Source organism: Nansenia antarctica, assembly GCF_963989245.1.
Source record: "Nansenia antarctica genome assembly, chromosome: 7".
In the NCBI taxonomy this organism is placed as follows: domain Eukaryota; kingdom Metazoa; phylum Chordata; class Actinopteri; order Argentiniformes; family Microstomatidae; genus Nansenia; species Nansenia antarctica.
Window position 1 is genome coordinate 34,620,722 of NC_137677.1, and position 15,000 is coordinate 34,635,721.

The window sequence follows — 15,000 nt, forward strand, 5'->3', positions numbered from 1 at the left end:
GGAACAGAGGGTGAGACAGGAACAGAGGGTGAGACAGGAACAGAGGATGAGACAGGAACAGAGGGTGAGACAGGAACAGAGGGTGAGACAGGAACAGAGGGTGAGACAGGAACAGAGGGTGAGACAGGAACAGAGGGTGAGACAGGAACAGAGGGTGAGACAGGAACAGAGGGTGAGACAGGAACAGAGGATGAGACAGGAACAGAGGGTGAGACAGGAACAGAGGATGAGACAGGAACAGAGGGTGAGACAGGAACAGAGGGTGAGACAGGAACAGAGGGTGAGACAGGAACAGAGGATGAGACAGGAACAGAGGGTGAGACAGGAACAGAGGATGAGACAGGAACAGAGGGTGAGACAGGAACAGAGGGTGAGACAGGAACAGAGGATGAGACAGGAACAGAGGGTGAGACAGGAACAGAGGATGAGACAGGAACAGAGGGTGAGACAGGAACAGAGGATGAGACAGGAACAGAGGGTGAGACAGGAACAGAGGGTGAGACAGGAACAGAGGATGAGACAGGAACAGAGGGTGAGACAGGAACAGAGGATGAGACAGGAACAGAGGATGAGACAGGAACAGAGGGTGAGACAGGAACAGAGGGTGAGACAGGAACAGAGGGTGAGACAGGAACAGAGGGTGAGACAGGAACAGAGGGTGAGACAGGAACAGAGGGTGAGACAGGAACAGAGGGTGAGACAGGAACAGAGGGTGAGACAGGAACAGAGGGTGAGACAGGAACAGAGGGTGAGACAGGAACAGAGGATGAGACAGGAACAGAGGGTGAGACAGGAACAGAGGGTGAGACAGGAACAGAGGATGAGACAGGAACAGAGGGTGAGACAGGAACAGAGGGTGAGACAGGAACAGAGGGTGAGACAGGAACAGAGGGTGAGACAGGAACAGAGGGTGAGACAGGAACAGAGGGTGAGACAGGAACAGAGGGTGAGACAGGAACAGAGGGTGAGACAGGAACAGAGGGTGAGACAGGAAGAAGAGAGGGAAGGAGAGAAAGAAACACAGATTGAGTGACCGCAGCAGAATGGCGGAAAGTACCGGCGTTTCTAACGCACTGAAAGCCCCGACCGTGTCAGCTGTCTGAGGCTGTTTACGCAGGTCGGGGCGTTAACCTCCACCTGTGGCTGTCACACCTTTCTATAGCACCTTTTCACACTCACAGGTGGGCCTCGCACGCTCACTGTTATCAGCCAATGGCGTGAAGCCGTTCTTGGCCCTAAACATATTATTTCTGTGAATTGGTCGTTGCCAATATGGATGGTATACAGTACCAGTCAGAAGTTTGGACAATTGAATGGGCAAGTAAGTGTGTCCAAACTTTTGACTGGTACTGTACTTTCTTTCTTTGGATTGGTTGGTGCCAATACGGACGGTATAGTTTCAGTGCGCATTCAAATATGATTGAATCCTGGCCTAGTGGCCTCACAACAGTGACTTATTAACCTGAACTGATTTATGTACTCCTCAACTTCTCACACGCCCATGAGAGTGACAGTTACAGCTCCAACTTCACAGTACTTTCCGTTGTGCAACCGCCAAGCAAACGGAAAGCACCAGAAGAAAAAGGTTTCACACCACATGACTCCAACAATAGCTCTCCTTTGTGAGTGAACGCCTGTCCCTGACCAGGGCGAGCCAGACACAGACAGACAGACAGACAGACAGACAGACAGACCTACCCTCTCGATGTGCAGCTCCACATCCTGCTGAGAGCAACTCTCGATCTTCTGTTCCACCTTTCTCACCACCCCCTCCACGTCCACAATACTCTCCTTGGTGATGCTGCAGAGAAGAAAGAAAGGGTGTGTGTGTGAGTGAGTGTGTCTGTGTGTGTCGGGGGGGTGGGGGGGTTAGAACTGTTAGAGGTGTTATGAGAACTGAGAACGTTTCCACGAAAACCCTGATTGAAGTTTACAAAGTATAGATCTGAGAAACTTGTGGGGGCATGGTAACCGACCAAAGAAGAAGAAGAAAAAAGAAAATTCAAATCACAACAGCCTTTAAACATTGGCCTGGTGCTAGGCTGGCGTTGGGCTGTGCGCCTCTCACATTCTGATTTGCTAAAATTAGGGTTCCTCCTAGTTTCACCAAGTCGAATTTAAGACCCTTTTAGACCTTTTTTAGACCTCTTTGGATAGAATTTTTTGACCTATTCGCGACACCGTGTGATAGCTTTTTGTCGTCCTCAAGGTGATGAAATTAGGGATTTCATTGCCATACAGACAAAAAAGGAAGTGAATTGGCTTTTTTTTGGTTCCAGCTAGATTAATTTCCGCGTAGACCGAATGTAAGACCTTTTTAGGCCTTATAAATCGTATTGCTGGATTTTAGACTCTTTAAAAGGCTTTTAAGACCAGCGCGGGACCCCTGTAAAATATTCCTACAGGTGGTTTTAAATGTCATGAGACGTGTGGTTCTGTGACGTTTTCATTAGCCACCATCTCTCGTGACAAGACAGACATAATTCCTCTTTCTGCATGATCACATCATCTGATCGTGACACGAAAAAAAAAAAAAAAAGCTTTATTTCAGCATAATGTATCAGACCCATTTATCTGATGCTTTCATCCGAGGCGACTTACACTGCAGTGAGGAAAAACATTTGGTCAGTATATGCGGTCCCGGCGGGGATCGACCCCACAACCTAAGCGTTGTTAGCTCCCGTGCTCTACCCACTGAGCCACAGAGGACACTTGTAGTTCACTCCAGTATATAAAACAAAAACCCCATCACCATTCCAGAACACCCTGAGGTTAGAAAATCACTCTGAAAGACACATGTTGTTGCCTGAATACCAGAGCAGGCCATAACCACTGACCTACCCCCCCCCCCCCCCTCCCTCGCCCCCCCCCCCCTCGCCTCCCTCACCCCCGGAGCTCTGGCACACAGCCTCCCCAGTCAGAAACATACAGGAACCATGCCAACTGTCACCACGGCGACAGGGCAGATGGATAGACTTGGTGTAATCCTTCACCACCTCTCATTAAAAAGCAGTAATGAGAGACAGGAGGGTGGCGAAGGCAGTCTCTAACCAGCTGCTGCAGAGAGCCTCTCCACAGCGCCGGGATCAGCTAGACAAACACGTCCCACATTAATAACCTCCTCTCAGCACCGCGGGCCTGAGACACGGAGGAGAGAGGAGAGAGGAGAGGAGAGGAGGCTGATTAACTTGAGCTAAAAGCCACCGACTACGCCACATTTCTCTTAAAAAAAAAAAAGTCGATAGTAATAATGCGTTCTAAAATGAGAAGCTAAAAGGGTATAACGAGAGAAAGAGAGAGAGATGCGGCTTATTAAACTCGCCAACGCCAATGGAATATGAGCTAGATGTGTGTCGCAGATGTCACAGGAGATCCTCATAGGCCCCTGGATCAATGTCTTCATGGTTATGAGAGGATCACCCGGTAATCCGGAGGGTTTAACTCTTGGTTCTCTTTCATTCAACAGAAGAAAGAAAGAAAGAGCCAGGCGGAGCAGATCTGATCGAGTTAGGGTCGGCAGTCACATATGTTTCGGACCAGAGTGCAATACTATTGGTATCCAATTGCTATCTGGATAATATGGCTTAAGATTCGATTGCAAATGCGATGTAAACGTCCTGCAATGTGCCTCCGACTCGACTGTGTTTGTTTGTCCAGATTCTATTTTTTTTCCATAGCGGGCCGATGTTGTCATGACAACCGTTTCAACACAGAATCGACGTGTTTTGCAAGGTGAGGTATCAACTGCCACCTTAGAAAAACAAAGCGTTGCACAAGTAAAAAAATAAAGAGGAACTACCTAGCTATTATCTTGGAGCAATCGGGGGCTGAGGCAACTTTAATTTCTACACAATACATCATCTGACTGACATGAACATGCCTAAAATAATTAGCCTGCGGTGGAGGTTTCCTAGTCAACAGTGTATGGCAGTGTCTGGTCCCGGCAACAAACTATGATTGAGCTGCACATTTACAGTAGAGAACAGGGTTAGGTAGGATATTTTAACTTGAACTGAAAACAACGTTACAAGATACAGGAACATCGAGGAGTGCCAGTGTAATTATTTCAGTCATAGAGGAACCATCATCGTTGGTCCTTAAACTAGCAACAACAACAAAACCAGATCTGACGAAACCCTCAGGTGTTGTCATCGCCGTGGCAACACCGGGCGGTCAGAAACACTCGGGGCTGTGGCCCTGGGGTGGTCCAGCGGTCTAGCACGGCGGTCTACAGTGCACACCACCACTATGCCCATGTCGGTGTGGTTTTGAATCCAGCCCATGCCCTGCTGACATACCTCTGTGGCTCAGCTGGTAGAGCATGCTACTAACAATGCTTAGGTTGTGGGTTTGATTCCTGCTGGGACCATATATACTGAAACATGTATGCACTCACTGCAATGTAAGTCGCTTTGGATAAAAGCGTCAGCTAAATAGCGTATATTACATACCATCTCCTCACCTTCCTATCTATCTGCATTCCTCCTCCTCACCTTCCTATCTATCTGCACTCTCTCTATCCAATGAAATGAAAAATATGAGTGGGAGTGAGAAAGAAAGAAAGAAAGAAAGAAAGAAAGAAAGAAAGAAGAAAAAGAAAGAACACTCAGGCAGTAGAGTATCCCTATGAAGGGGTCACAGGAGGTCACGGCGAGGCTTGTGGCTTGTGGCCTGGAGTAGTTGGGTTGACTTTTGTTTGGAGTCAGCTTCCTCCTCCTCAGTCTAACTCTAGCCCCTGTTGAACGTGTTCAAGTTGTCCTGACTTAACGCTCATAAAAAAAAAGGTGGAAATAGTCAGATTCAATAGAACAATAGCCCGATCCTTCAGCTCACACTTCCATTGTTTTTTGTTGTTGTTGTTGTTGTTGTCAGGGTTAAATGAATCACTCAATTCAGCCAAGTACCACTGGGTACTTGGTAGACAGAGCCTTTGTTAAACACTTGGTGTGGGCATACCGCTAACAAGGCCACGCAGACCTCATTCAATGTTTAACGGAAGCCCCCGCTTCGCCCATTTACAAAACGAAAACAAAACACATATTTCATATTCTGTAGCTCAAATCACAGCTGTGTTTAGTGCTGTTCCGACGCGAGATTAGACACACTGGCTGGCAGAGGTCTTAAAGGGGCCGTGTTGGGTCTTAAAGGGGCTGTGTTGACCTTGAAGTGGGAGGGGTTTATTTTGTAGGAAGAACGCAGAAGTGAAAGTTGTTTCGTCACTAGACTATAATTGAACGCTTTATAGGTTTCAGGTCAACCATGTTGACAGAGATTTAAATAGCAGCATTCTCATTAAAGTCATAGGCTGATAATAGCCCGGTAGTTTCTAACAATGCACGAATTGATGCAATGAAATGAGATGAATATGAATAATGAGGTAACTGCCACCGTCTCACCTTTTCATAACCAAACGATTTAAGTTACGATCTCGCCTCGGGCCCCGCCGAATCCATGTCAATGTATTTAATAATCCGACTGTAGATGTAGATGTAGCACACTTTTCTTTTTTTGCCCTCACTTCTCTGAGAATGAAATCTGTTAATCAAGCCTTTTACGTGGCTTAATCCAACTGTTATCTTTCCATCTGTGTTGTTGTTCCGTCGTTAGACTTCCAGTAATGGGCTTGGGTCTGACCCTTGTGGTGATTAACGTGGCTAAACGGGCTGTTTAAGTGGGTCTCCCTCTCTGATCTACCGTATCTGTCACCTCTTATCTGAGCAGGAACAGCCCCATTAAACAACTCTCTGTCCCCTCTTGAAAAAGTGGCGCTTTTGTGGTGAAAAATGATCGATTCCTCTCCCCCCCCCCCGCCCACCTCCTCCGCCTCCTCCTCCTCCCAGAATGTGTGAAAATGGATCAGACCATAAGGGGGACCAGAGTGTTCCCACCATTGTCTGGCAGGGGCTCACAGGAAATGGAAGTCTTGTACTCACTTTGCGGCAAACTTGACCATCTGCTTGCTTGCACGGTCTCCCACGGCGACCAGAGCCTGCACGTTGAACTGTTGCTGACGCAGGACCAAGAAGCACTGCTTCCCTGTAACCACGACAACAATAGACAGTGCTGTTAGGGGGGGGTTGTTAAAAGTTCCACTCATTTAAGGGTTCTCTAACCTACCGACGACTTCGCTAACGTCGCTAATGGGCTTTAAGACAACAACAATGAGCGCCGTGGGTTCTAACACAATGGTCACTCGTTTGGGCCACAATGAGGGGAGGGGAGAGGGGTTGGACCTGTTTACCTCCCGCCCGTAAAAGTCATTATGTCCCTCAGGTAACTGCCGAGGTTGGGCAAACGGACTTCCCTTTGAAGAGAGGCGCGTCAAGTAGGCCTCACTTCCAACACACACACACCTTGCGCCTGTGTAAAGTCAGTCAACCGTCACTCTCCTGACTTCAGAGACCACCCAAGTGCTTTCATCTGGGGCTGGTTCCTCCGTTCATTTGCTCAGGGGTTTAGGGGGGGAGGGTGGGGGGAGTGGGGTGGGGTGAGAGCAGCGCAGTGATCAAAAATACTGTAAATCAGGATGTTATTCTACTCTCAAGGACATCCTCCAGTGTGAAGCTGAGTGGACGAATTGAGAGGGGGAGGTGTGTGTGTGTGTGTGTGTGTGTGTGTGTGTGTGTGTGTGTGTGTGTGTGTGCGTATGTGTGTGCGGAACGGCTTCGACGCAGAAGTCGTCGTGGAAGGAAACCGGTCACGACATTGTCGTAATAATACCACGGTTGAATTCATCATCACATTGTTAGCGTTAGCGGCGGTGCGTACGTGGTCGGTGGCCAGTGTGCTGGACGTGTTCGGGGGGGGTGTCACGTGGTGCGTGGGCGGGGCGGCGGCGAGAGGTTCAAAGAGGTCATTGTGTTCAGATGTGAGGCGGCAAGGCGGACCTCCCGTTGGAAGACGCGGCCGCCCGGCTGAGGATGTTATTCAACCCAAACCTGTGGGGATTTCATTTAAATAACTACGCCACGTTATTAATAAGGCTCCTGACTTTTAAATAACTACGCTATAATAAGACTCCCGACCGACTTTTGTCGGCTCAGCAAGACGAGGGTAAGAGGCCGCTGTGACTGGGGCATGAGCCGGCGTGATATAACAGTAGAGGGATCCATTACAGAAGAACACATTCCCTTCTGTGACCCCCCCCCACCAACCCCTACCCCCCCCCCCCCCCCCCCCCCCAGCCCCTACCCCCCCCCCCCCCCCCCAGCCCCCATCGCCTATCCTCCTCATCACACACAAATAAGGTGAATATCTCCCAAGTCTGAATAACTCACGTCTTGGTGGCATGGCTGTGATTTTTCAAAGATTGTGCATTTCTGGACATGGGGGGAGGACATGAATAAACTTAAGGGAAGCTCTCCCAGGAGCCTCCTCTGCATACATAGCGATCATTTGGCTGGAGGACAGTTGTTTTTTTTAGGTCGACACTAGAAAGGTTCAGTTGAGGAAGGGAGGTTCAGTTGAGGAAGGGGGGGGGGGGGGGGGGGGTTGGGGGGGCCTCTGGTGGGTGGCTGCGTCCTACAGTTGGAAAGGGGAAATGATACCGGGGGGCAGACAGACAGACAGACAGACAGAGAGATGGAGGGTCTCACCTTTAGCTCTGCTGGTGTGAATCCTGGCGCGCAGCCAGATCAGCTGGTCGGCCCTGGCGGGGGTGAGGTCCTGGATGCGCACCAACGCCCTGTCTGGAGTGCGCACACACACACACACACACACACACACACAGAGGAGAACACTGCTCAGCACCACTTCAAAGAGGAGGAGGAGGCGCATCCCACGCGGCTCTCACTCTCTCACACACATCACACAGAGAGACAGACACACACACACACACACACACACACACACACACAGACTCACACCTGCTCGCACACAGACATACAGACACACACAGAGACAGACACACAGACACACACACACAGACACACACACACACACACAAACAGACTCACACCTGCTCGCACACAGACATACAGACACACACAGAGACAGACACACAGACACACAGACACAGACACACACACACACACACACAAACAGACTCACACCTGCTCGCACACAGACATACAGACACACACAGAGACAGACACACACACACAGACACACACACACACACACACATCTGCTCGTACACAGACACACACACACACACACACACACACGCACAGAGACACACACACCCACACCCATACAGACACAGACACAGACACACACAGAGACACACACACACACACACCCCCCCACACAGCCTCTCATATTACAAGACAACAGAAGTCATAAATATGAAACCGTAGTCGACCGTGTGAGCCCTCCTATTCTCTGTCGTCTCTATGACGACCGGACTGTAGTTCCACCTGTGTGTCAGTCTGAGGCGTGCCTGACGTCATCACCCCGACGGCATCGGGTTCGGCTAACGGGCGACTCTGCTCGGCGCCCAGCCCCCACGACACATGAAAGGCCCGTCTCTGCCTCTCCTCATCCCTGCAGACAGCTCTCTCTCTCTCTCTCTCTGCAATTATCTTTATGACATCTATAACCGCCACCGTGCCGTTTGTCACGCAGCCGACGCGTTGTTATGACAACCGCGTTATCGGTGACTGAAACGGCGTGCCTGAAAGAAGTAAACATGAGGATGTCCCCCTGCCGATACGTTTGTGTTGAAGACCAGAGGGGGGGGTGAAGACCGGGGTGGGGGGGGGGGGGGGGGTGAAGACCAGCGGTTTCCTACTGACCCAGCTTCTCCTGGGACTGCACCATGGGGGCCACACCATACCGGTCCTTGGCAAAGTCCTGCAACAAAACAATTATTCATTAAAAAAAGGGGGCACATACATTTTTGTACTTTCAAATGAATGATGTCATTCGGTCATTGATTGTTGAAGAATAGACCTTTAAGCCATCAGAAGAAAATAATTGGGATTCCTTTATTTGCACCACAATGCAACTGTAAACAAACGCTGTTTTATGTTCAAACTATAATGTTGAGTCGCTTCATCTGTGTTCTTTGTTGTGTTTTAATGTGCGTGTATCAACGTGCCAGCAAGCCAGGTTTATCAACCCTGATAGGAAGAGATGATCTGAGTCTCATCAAACGCTGACTGGAGGAAACTGACAGGATGTTATCTTCTAAGAAGCAGCATCCAGTTTGTTAGCGTATAGCCAGTTGAAAAGGTGTCGAAAATACATAATAAACAACCTAAAGCCGACTCAAGCACAAAGGCAAGAAAGTATCGACGATCCTGCAGGATACTTACATCTTCGTCGGTGGTTTGTTGCTCATCAGCCTGAAAACAAACGAGACAATGCGGTTTATTGGTAAAACGTTTAGTTTTTTTTACAAAAACATTGCATTCAAAGAACCATTAGAAGCTTGCTTTTCAGGTTGAAGCAAGCCACTCTCTTTCATTTACATAGTCAACAGAAACCGTTTACTTAAGACAATAATGAAATGTAACAGAAACAGTGATTCCAGAATATTATAAATAAACAAACCAAAAACTACAATGACTCTCCACTTGAGGCTTGGTATTCCTAATATATATATATATAACATGCCATTTAACTGAAATTTTTATCCAAAGCGACTTAAGCCTAATTTATACTTCTACGCCGTAGCTTGCGGTGGTGTAGGTTGACGCGCACCTCTCCAAAAATGTAACTACGCGGCAGTGCCTACGCAACCGTAAGCACTGTGATTGGTCCGCTTGGTAGCACATGATTCCGATATGATTCCGACTCTCTTGTAGGCCAAAATGCGGAAGCCATGAAAGAAATGTCATTTACTTTTTCTGTAATTACTTATTAATAAAGATTTGAAAAATGATGATAACCATCGTATTATCTTAGTTTAATGTCATTTCAATGCATCATAGAACTTTTATCTACAACAAGCATAACAAAATAAAATCGCTATTATGCCGCTTTGAGTACACCGTTCCAACGGAGCGCCCTATGGAAGCGTCAGGCACAGCCTTCCTATAAGGAGCGCGATTCACATTTACGAGATGTACAATCCTGTTTATTTAGAAATAAATGATTAGTTACAGGGAGCCCCATGGCTGTTCGTTGGGTTTAAATTATATTTATGATAGACATATTTAATGTAAAGTTATCTATAAGAACTGTGATTGGTCCGCTTGGTAGTGTCACATTCCGACTCTCTCGTAAATGCGGAAGTCATGACAGAAATGTCATTTACTTTTTCTGTAATTACATATTAATAAAGATTTGAAAAATTATGATAACCATCTTATTATCTTAGTTTACAGTCATTTCAATGCATTATAGACATTTTCTTTACAACAAGCATAACAAAAATACGTTTTTTGATCGCTATTATGCCGCTATGAGTACACCGACCAACGCGACACGACGCGACCAACGCAGAAGTATAAACTGGGAGAGCCCTTGCGTAAGCTACGGCGTAGCCGCACGTAAATTCGACGCAGAAGTATAAATTGGGCTTTGCACTGCAGTGAGTGCAGACATTTTTCAGTACATATGGTCCCAGCAGGAATCGAACCCACAACCTAAGTGTTGTTAGCGCCACGCTCTGCCACCTGAGCCCCAGGTGGACCGCCCTTCTATCTTTGCGAGGGACTACTGCGTCGCTACAGAGAGGGTGTGAATAACAGGGCCGACAAATAGCTTTTTATGGCAGACGACCAGATAACTCTTTATCTCTCTCTGCTGAGGCGTCTTAGCGGCCTTGACGCCAATAACCCGACACTAAAGGAGCTGGCGCTGAAACGGTTACACTTTCATTCCCCATGCAAATGGATACGGCCTCTCATAATGGAGAGTAGGGGAGAGGGGGGGGTGAACAGAGTGGCCTGGAATCTGACGGATGATATCGGCGAATAGAATTAATGTCGAAACCGGGGCTAGTTTCACAATAGAGCGGAGCTTATCGGAGTCAAGCGGTAGCGGTCCGTTTAGAAGGAGCCACAATGAGAGAGAGAGAGAGAGAGCGTGATGAACACGATTGCAACTGAACAAAATAGAAGTAGAGATTAGTCCACAGACAACATTCAGGGCCCGCCCTGCTTCTAGCGTTACTGGGCTGCACTGATACACCCCGACACCCTTTTAAGAAAATAACTATTTGTTTTGGGTAAAAAGCTAAAAAACAAAGGGTTCGTAGGGGGGGGGGGGTTAGGAGACTGGACAGGAATCTTGAAACAATGGCCCCCCCCACGTCCCCCCCCCCCCTCCCTCCCGGAGTCGATGCATGGTGCCCGCTCTGGCACGTCATGTCAGCAGCTGTGAGTGGGGCAGGGGAGCAAGGAGGGGGGGGGGGGGGGCAGGGGAGCAGGGGGGGGGGGCAGGGGAGCAGGGGGGGGGGGGGCAGGGGAGCAAGGAGGAGGGGGGCAGGGGAGCAGGGGGGGGGGGCAGGGGAGCAAGGAGGAGGGGGGGGGGGGCAGGGGAGCAGGGGGGGGGGGCAGGGGAGCAAGGAGGAGGGGGGGGGGGCAGGGGAGCAGGGGGGGGGGGGCAGGGGAGCAAGGAGGAGGGGGGGGGGCAGGGGGGGCAGGGGAGCAAGGAGGAGGGGGGGGTGGGCAGGGGAGCAGGGGGGCAGGGGAGCAGGGGGGGGGGGGGGGGGCAGGAGAGGGGGGGGCAGGGGAGCGTGGGGCGGAGCGGCAAACCCACTGACCAGCTTGGCCTGCTTCTCAGCCTTCTTCGCCGCTTTCTCCGCTTCCTTCTGCTGTTTCTTCAGGCCTTTCTTGGACGGGCCCTGCTGCTCCTCGCCCGCCCTGCGGCAGGAAGCCCAAAACAACACAAACACTCATAAGTCAGACTTCCACCTCTACTCCTCTGGCTTCCTGGGGGGGGGGGACCGGGTGGGAAAAAAGAAATGACTCCCAGCCATCACCACCTTTTGTGATGCTGGCTGCTGCTGCTAGCTGCTTGTGTGTCGCGTTCTTTTTGGAACTGGCTTTTAAGTCAGCCGAACTCCCAGCCTTTAATCCTGTTGTTGTTCTCCCGCTGCCATAACCAGCTGGGCCATGTGAACAGCAGCGGGGTCTGGTGAGAGAGCAGCGAAGAGGTGTTTACACTGTCGCACAGGGTTCCTACAGGTTTCAACAAGTCAAATGTAAGACCTTTTTAAGACCTCTTTGGGTAGAATTTTAGACCTATCCGCGACACCATATGGTAGCTTTTTGTCATCCTCGAGGTGATGACATTAGGGACTTCACTGCCATACAGACAAAAAAGGAAGCGAATTGGCATTGTTTTGGTTCTAGCCTGATTCATTTCTGTGTAAATAGATGTGGTCGGACTGATTTCCTTGCAGGAACTAATTTTTAAAACCTAGCACCTCATTTTTAGCCGGAATAACTGGCATTTGGGACCTTTTTAGGCCTTATAAATTGGGTTGTTGGATTTTAGATGTTTTAAGACCTGCGTGGGAACCCTGGTCACAGGAGGGGAGGTTAGGTTGCTAGGCGACACGTAAGTGAGAGCTTGGGGAGGACCAACATTGCTTGTATACCACCAGGCCTATTCCGCCACAATCCACTCTAAACTCTTGAGATTAATTGTAAACACTGATTATCTCATTATGATAGCATTCATAGGAATCATGGGTAAGCACTGGCGCCTCTGTTTGTTTATGTTATGCTGATAATGCGACACAATTACAAGATGGTGGGGTTTTTTTCAATGGGAGAAAGCGGGATAGAATGTTGCATTTTTTTCAGAACGTGGGAAAAAAAACAACGAGTGTGATTGTAGAAGAGCTTCCGCCTCTGCATCTGCCTCTGTTCAATGACCCAAATAAACACAAGAGACTACCACATGTACCACGTCACGTTCTAGTCAAATATACTAGATACTAGGCCTGCTGGTTACTGAATACAACCCTGTGCTACTTACCAGCAGACTTAACACTGAGATCACAGTATGTTGAATAAGACGAACTTTTCACATAGTTACATACGGTAATACTGTACCCTTGTGTGTGTGTGTGTGTGTGTGCGCGTGTGTGTGTGTGTGTGTCAGTGTGTGTGTGTGCGTGCGTGTGTCTGTATGTGTGAGTGTCTGTATGTGTGAGTGTCTGTGTGTGTTAGTGTGTGTGCGTGTGTGTCTGTGTCTGTGTGTCTGTGCGTGCGCGTGAGTGTGTCTGTGTGTGCGTGTGTCTGTGTCTGTGTGTGCGTGTGTTTGTGCGTGCATGCGTGTGTCTGTGTGTGTGTGTCTGTGTGCGTGCGTGTGTCTGTGTCTTGTGTGTGTGTCTGTGTGTGCGCGTGCGTGTGTCTGTGTGTGTGTGTCTGTGTGTGCGTGCGTGTGTCTGTGTGTGTGTCTGTGTGCGTGTCTGTGTGTGTGTGTGCGTGTGCGTGTGTGTGTGTGTGAGAGAGAGGGGGAGGGGGGGGTTCCTCCCAGGAGAGTTCTCCACAGGATATCCCCAGGATCAAAGATAGTTACTCTATCATTACTATAAATACTGCACTGTAAATACTGGAGATATATCATTGAATTTGCCGTGGAAGGTTTACACGGTGGCGCCAGCGACTTCACATAGCGCCACATCTACATTCTTCGGGGAGAGCCCTGTGGTGAATAGTAATAATTATAATAATAATAATAATAATTGTTTTATTGCCATGCAATCAACTTGTCAGTTAATTGTTGGAATTTGGTATTTTATGCTATCCAGGCGACCCTGGAGCAATTAGGGGTTCAGTGCCTTGCTCAAGGACACCCTCGACACGCGGCCAGCCGGGGTTCGAACTGCCGGCCTTGCGACAACGGCTCTACCTCCTGGACCACAGCCGCCCATACTGTGTGTGTGTGTGTGTGTGTGTGTGTGTGTGTGTGTGTGTGTGTGTGTGTGTGTGTGTGTGTGTGCGTGTGTGTGTGTGTTGTTCAAACCAGCTACAGGAGTGTTCACACGTCCACCACCTGAGACTAGATTAGATTCTACTCTATAGTCATTGCAACTATGAGTAGCCTACTATGCAACTCTGCAAACTTGAGTACTGAGACAACGAACTGTAGTTTGACATCTAAAAAGACAGTGCCTGGTATTACAGTATACAGTATTACAGTGAGTACATAAATTAATACAAAAGTGAATTTACATGAGATGAATATGTATATGATATGTACAGGGTTCTTCCAAGTTTCAACAAGTCACATTTAAGACCTTATTGGACCTTTTTTAGACCTCTTTGAATATACTTTTCTACCTATTCGTGACACCATATGATAGGTGATGAAATTAGGGATTTCACTGCCAAACAGACAAAAAAGGAAGCGAATTGGCATTTATTTGGTTCCAGCTTGATTCATTTCCACGTAAATAGATGCATTTGTCCTTGCAGGACAAACTAATCAAATTTTTTAGACCAAGCACCTCGTTTTTTTGACCTAGCACAAAAAGACCTGATAACTGAAACTTGGGACCTTTTTAGGCCTTGTAAATCCGATTGCTGGATTTTAGACTTGAAGGCTTTTTAAGATCAGCACGGGAACCCTGCATGTACAGTAGGGCTGCCACGATTAGTCGACTAGTCACGACGACGTCGACTACCAAAATCGTCGACATATTTGGTAATCGCCGTAGTCGCATGTTTTTTTCTTTTTTTTTTTTCTTTCCTAGCACCAGGGGAGCCCCCTCTCCCAAATTTCGTTGTTTGGTACCTGTACTATATCAATGACAATAAAGACCATTCATTTCATTCGATAAGCATTAGTTTTTCTTCCCTGAAGCTGCCACTGGCTAGCGTCTCCCAGTGTCTTTGATGTACATGCGCAGTGTCGGTCATCCGGGGCACACGTGACTTCCTCGGAAAAACAAACAGAGAAATGTCTTCCTGTCCTCGTACCTCTAAAGTGTGGGAGCATTTCAACCACAACGTTGAAAAAAAGAATGTAAAATGTAAAATTTGCAAAGCTGAACTCGCTTATCATGGCAGCACGTCTATGATGCGCGAGCATCTAAAAAGGAAGCACGTTGTGGCAGATGACGAGGAAGAAGATGGCTCGTCTCGGTAAGCTAGT

The 15,000-nt window shown here is 48.5% G+C and overlaps 1 protein-coding gene across 1 annotated transcript in view; it reads right to left on the reverse strand.

Annotated features, from left to right (window-relative positions):
- The window catches only part of dars1 (aspartyl-tRNA synthetase 1), a 42,799-nt gene that overhangs the window by 23,657 nt on the left and 4,142 nt on the right, over window positions 1-15,000 (reverse strand). Inside the window, exons 2-7 of the mRNA XM_080535556.1 lie at window positions 11,654-11,753; window positions 9,258-9,287; window positions 8,736-8,793; window positions 7,596-7,688; window positions 5,934-6,036; window positions 1,699-1,801 (exon numbers count right to left, since the gene is read on the reverse strand). Of these exons, the coding sequence (XP_080391682.1) occupies window positions 1,699-1,801; window positions 5,934-6,036; window positions 7,596-7,688; window positions 8,736-8,793; window positions 9,258-9,287; window positions 11,654-11,753 (487 nt within the window). The remainder of the gene's footprint in view (window positions 1-1,698; window positions 1,802-5,933; window positions 6,037-7,595; window positions 7,689-8,735; window positions 8,794-9,257; window positions 9,288-11,653; window positions 11,754-15,000) is intronic.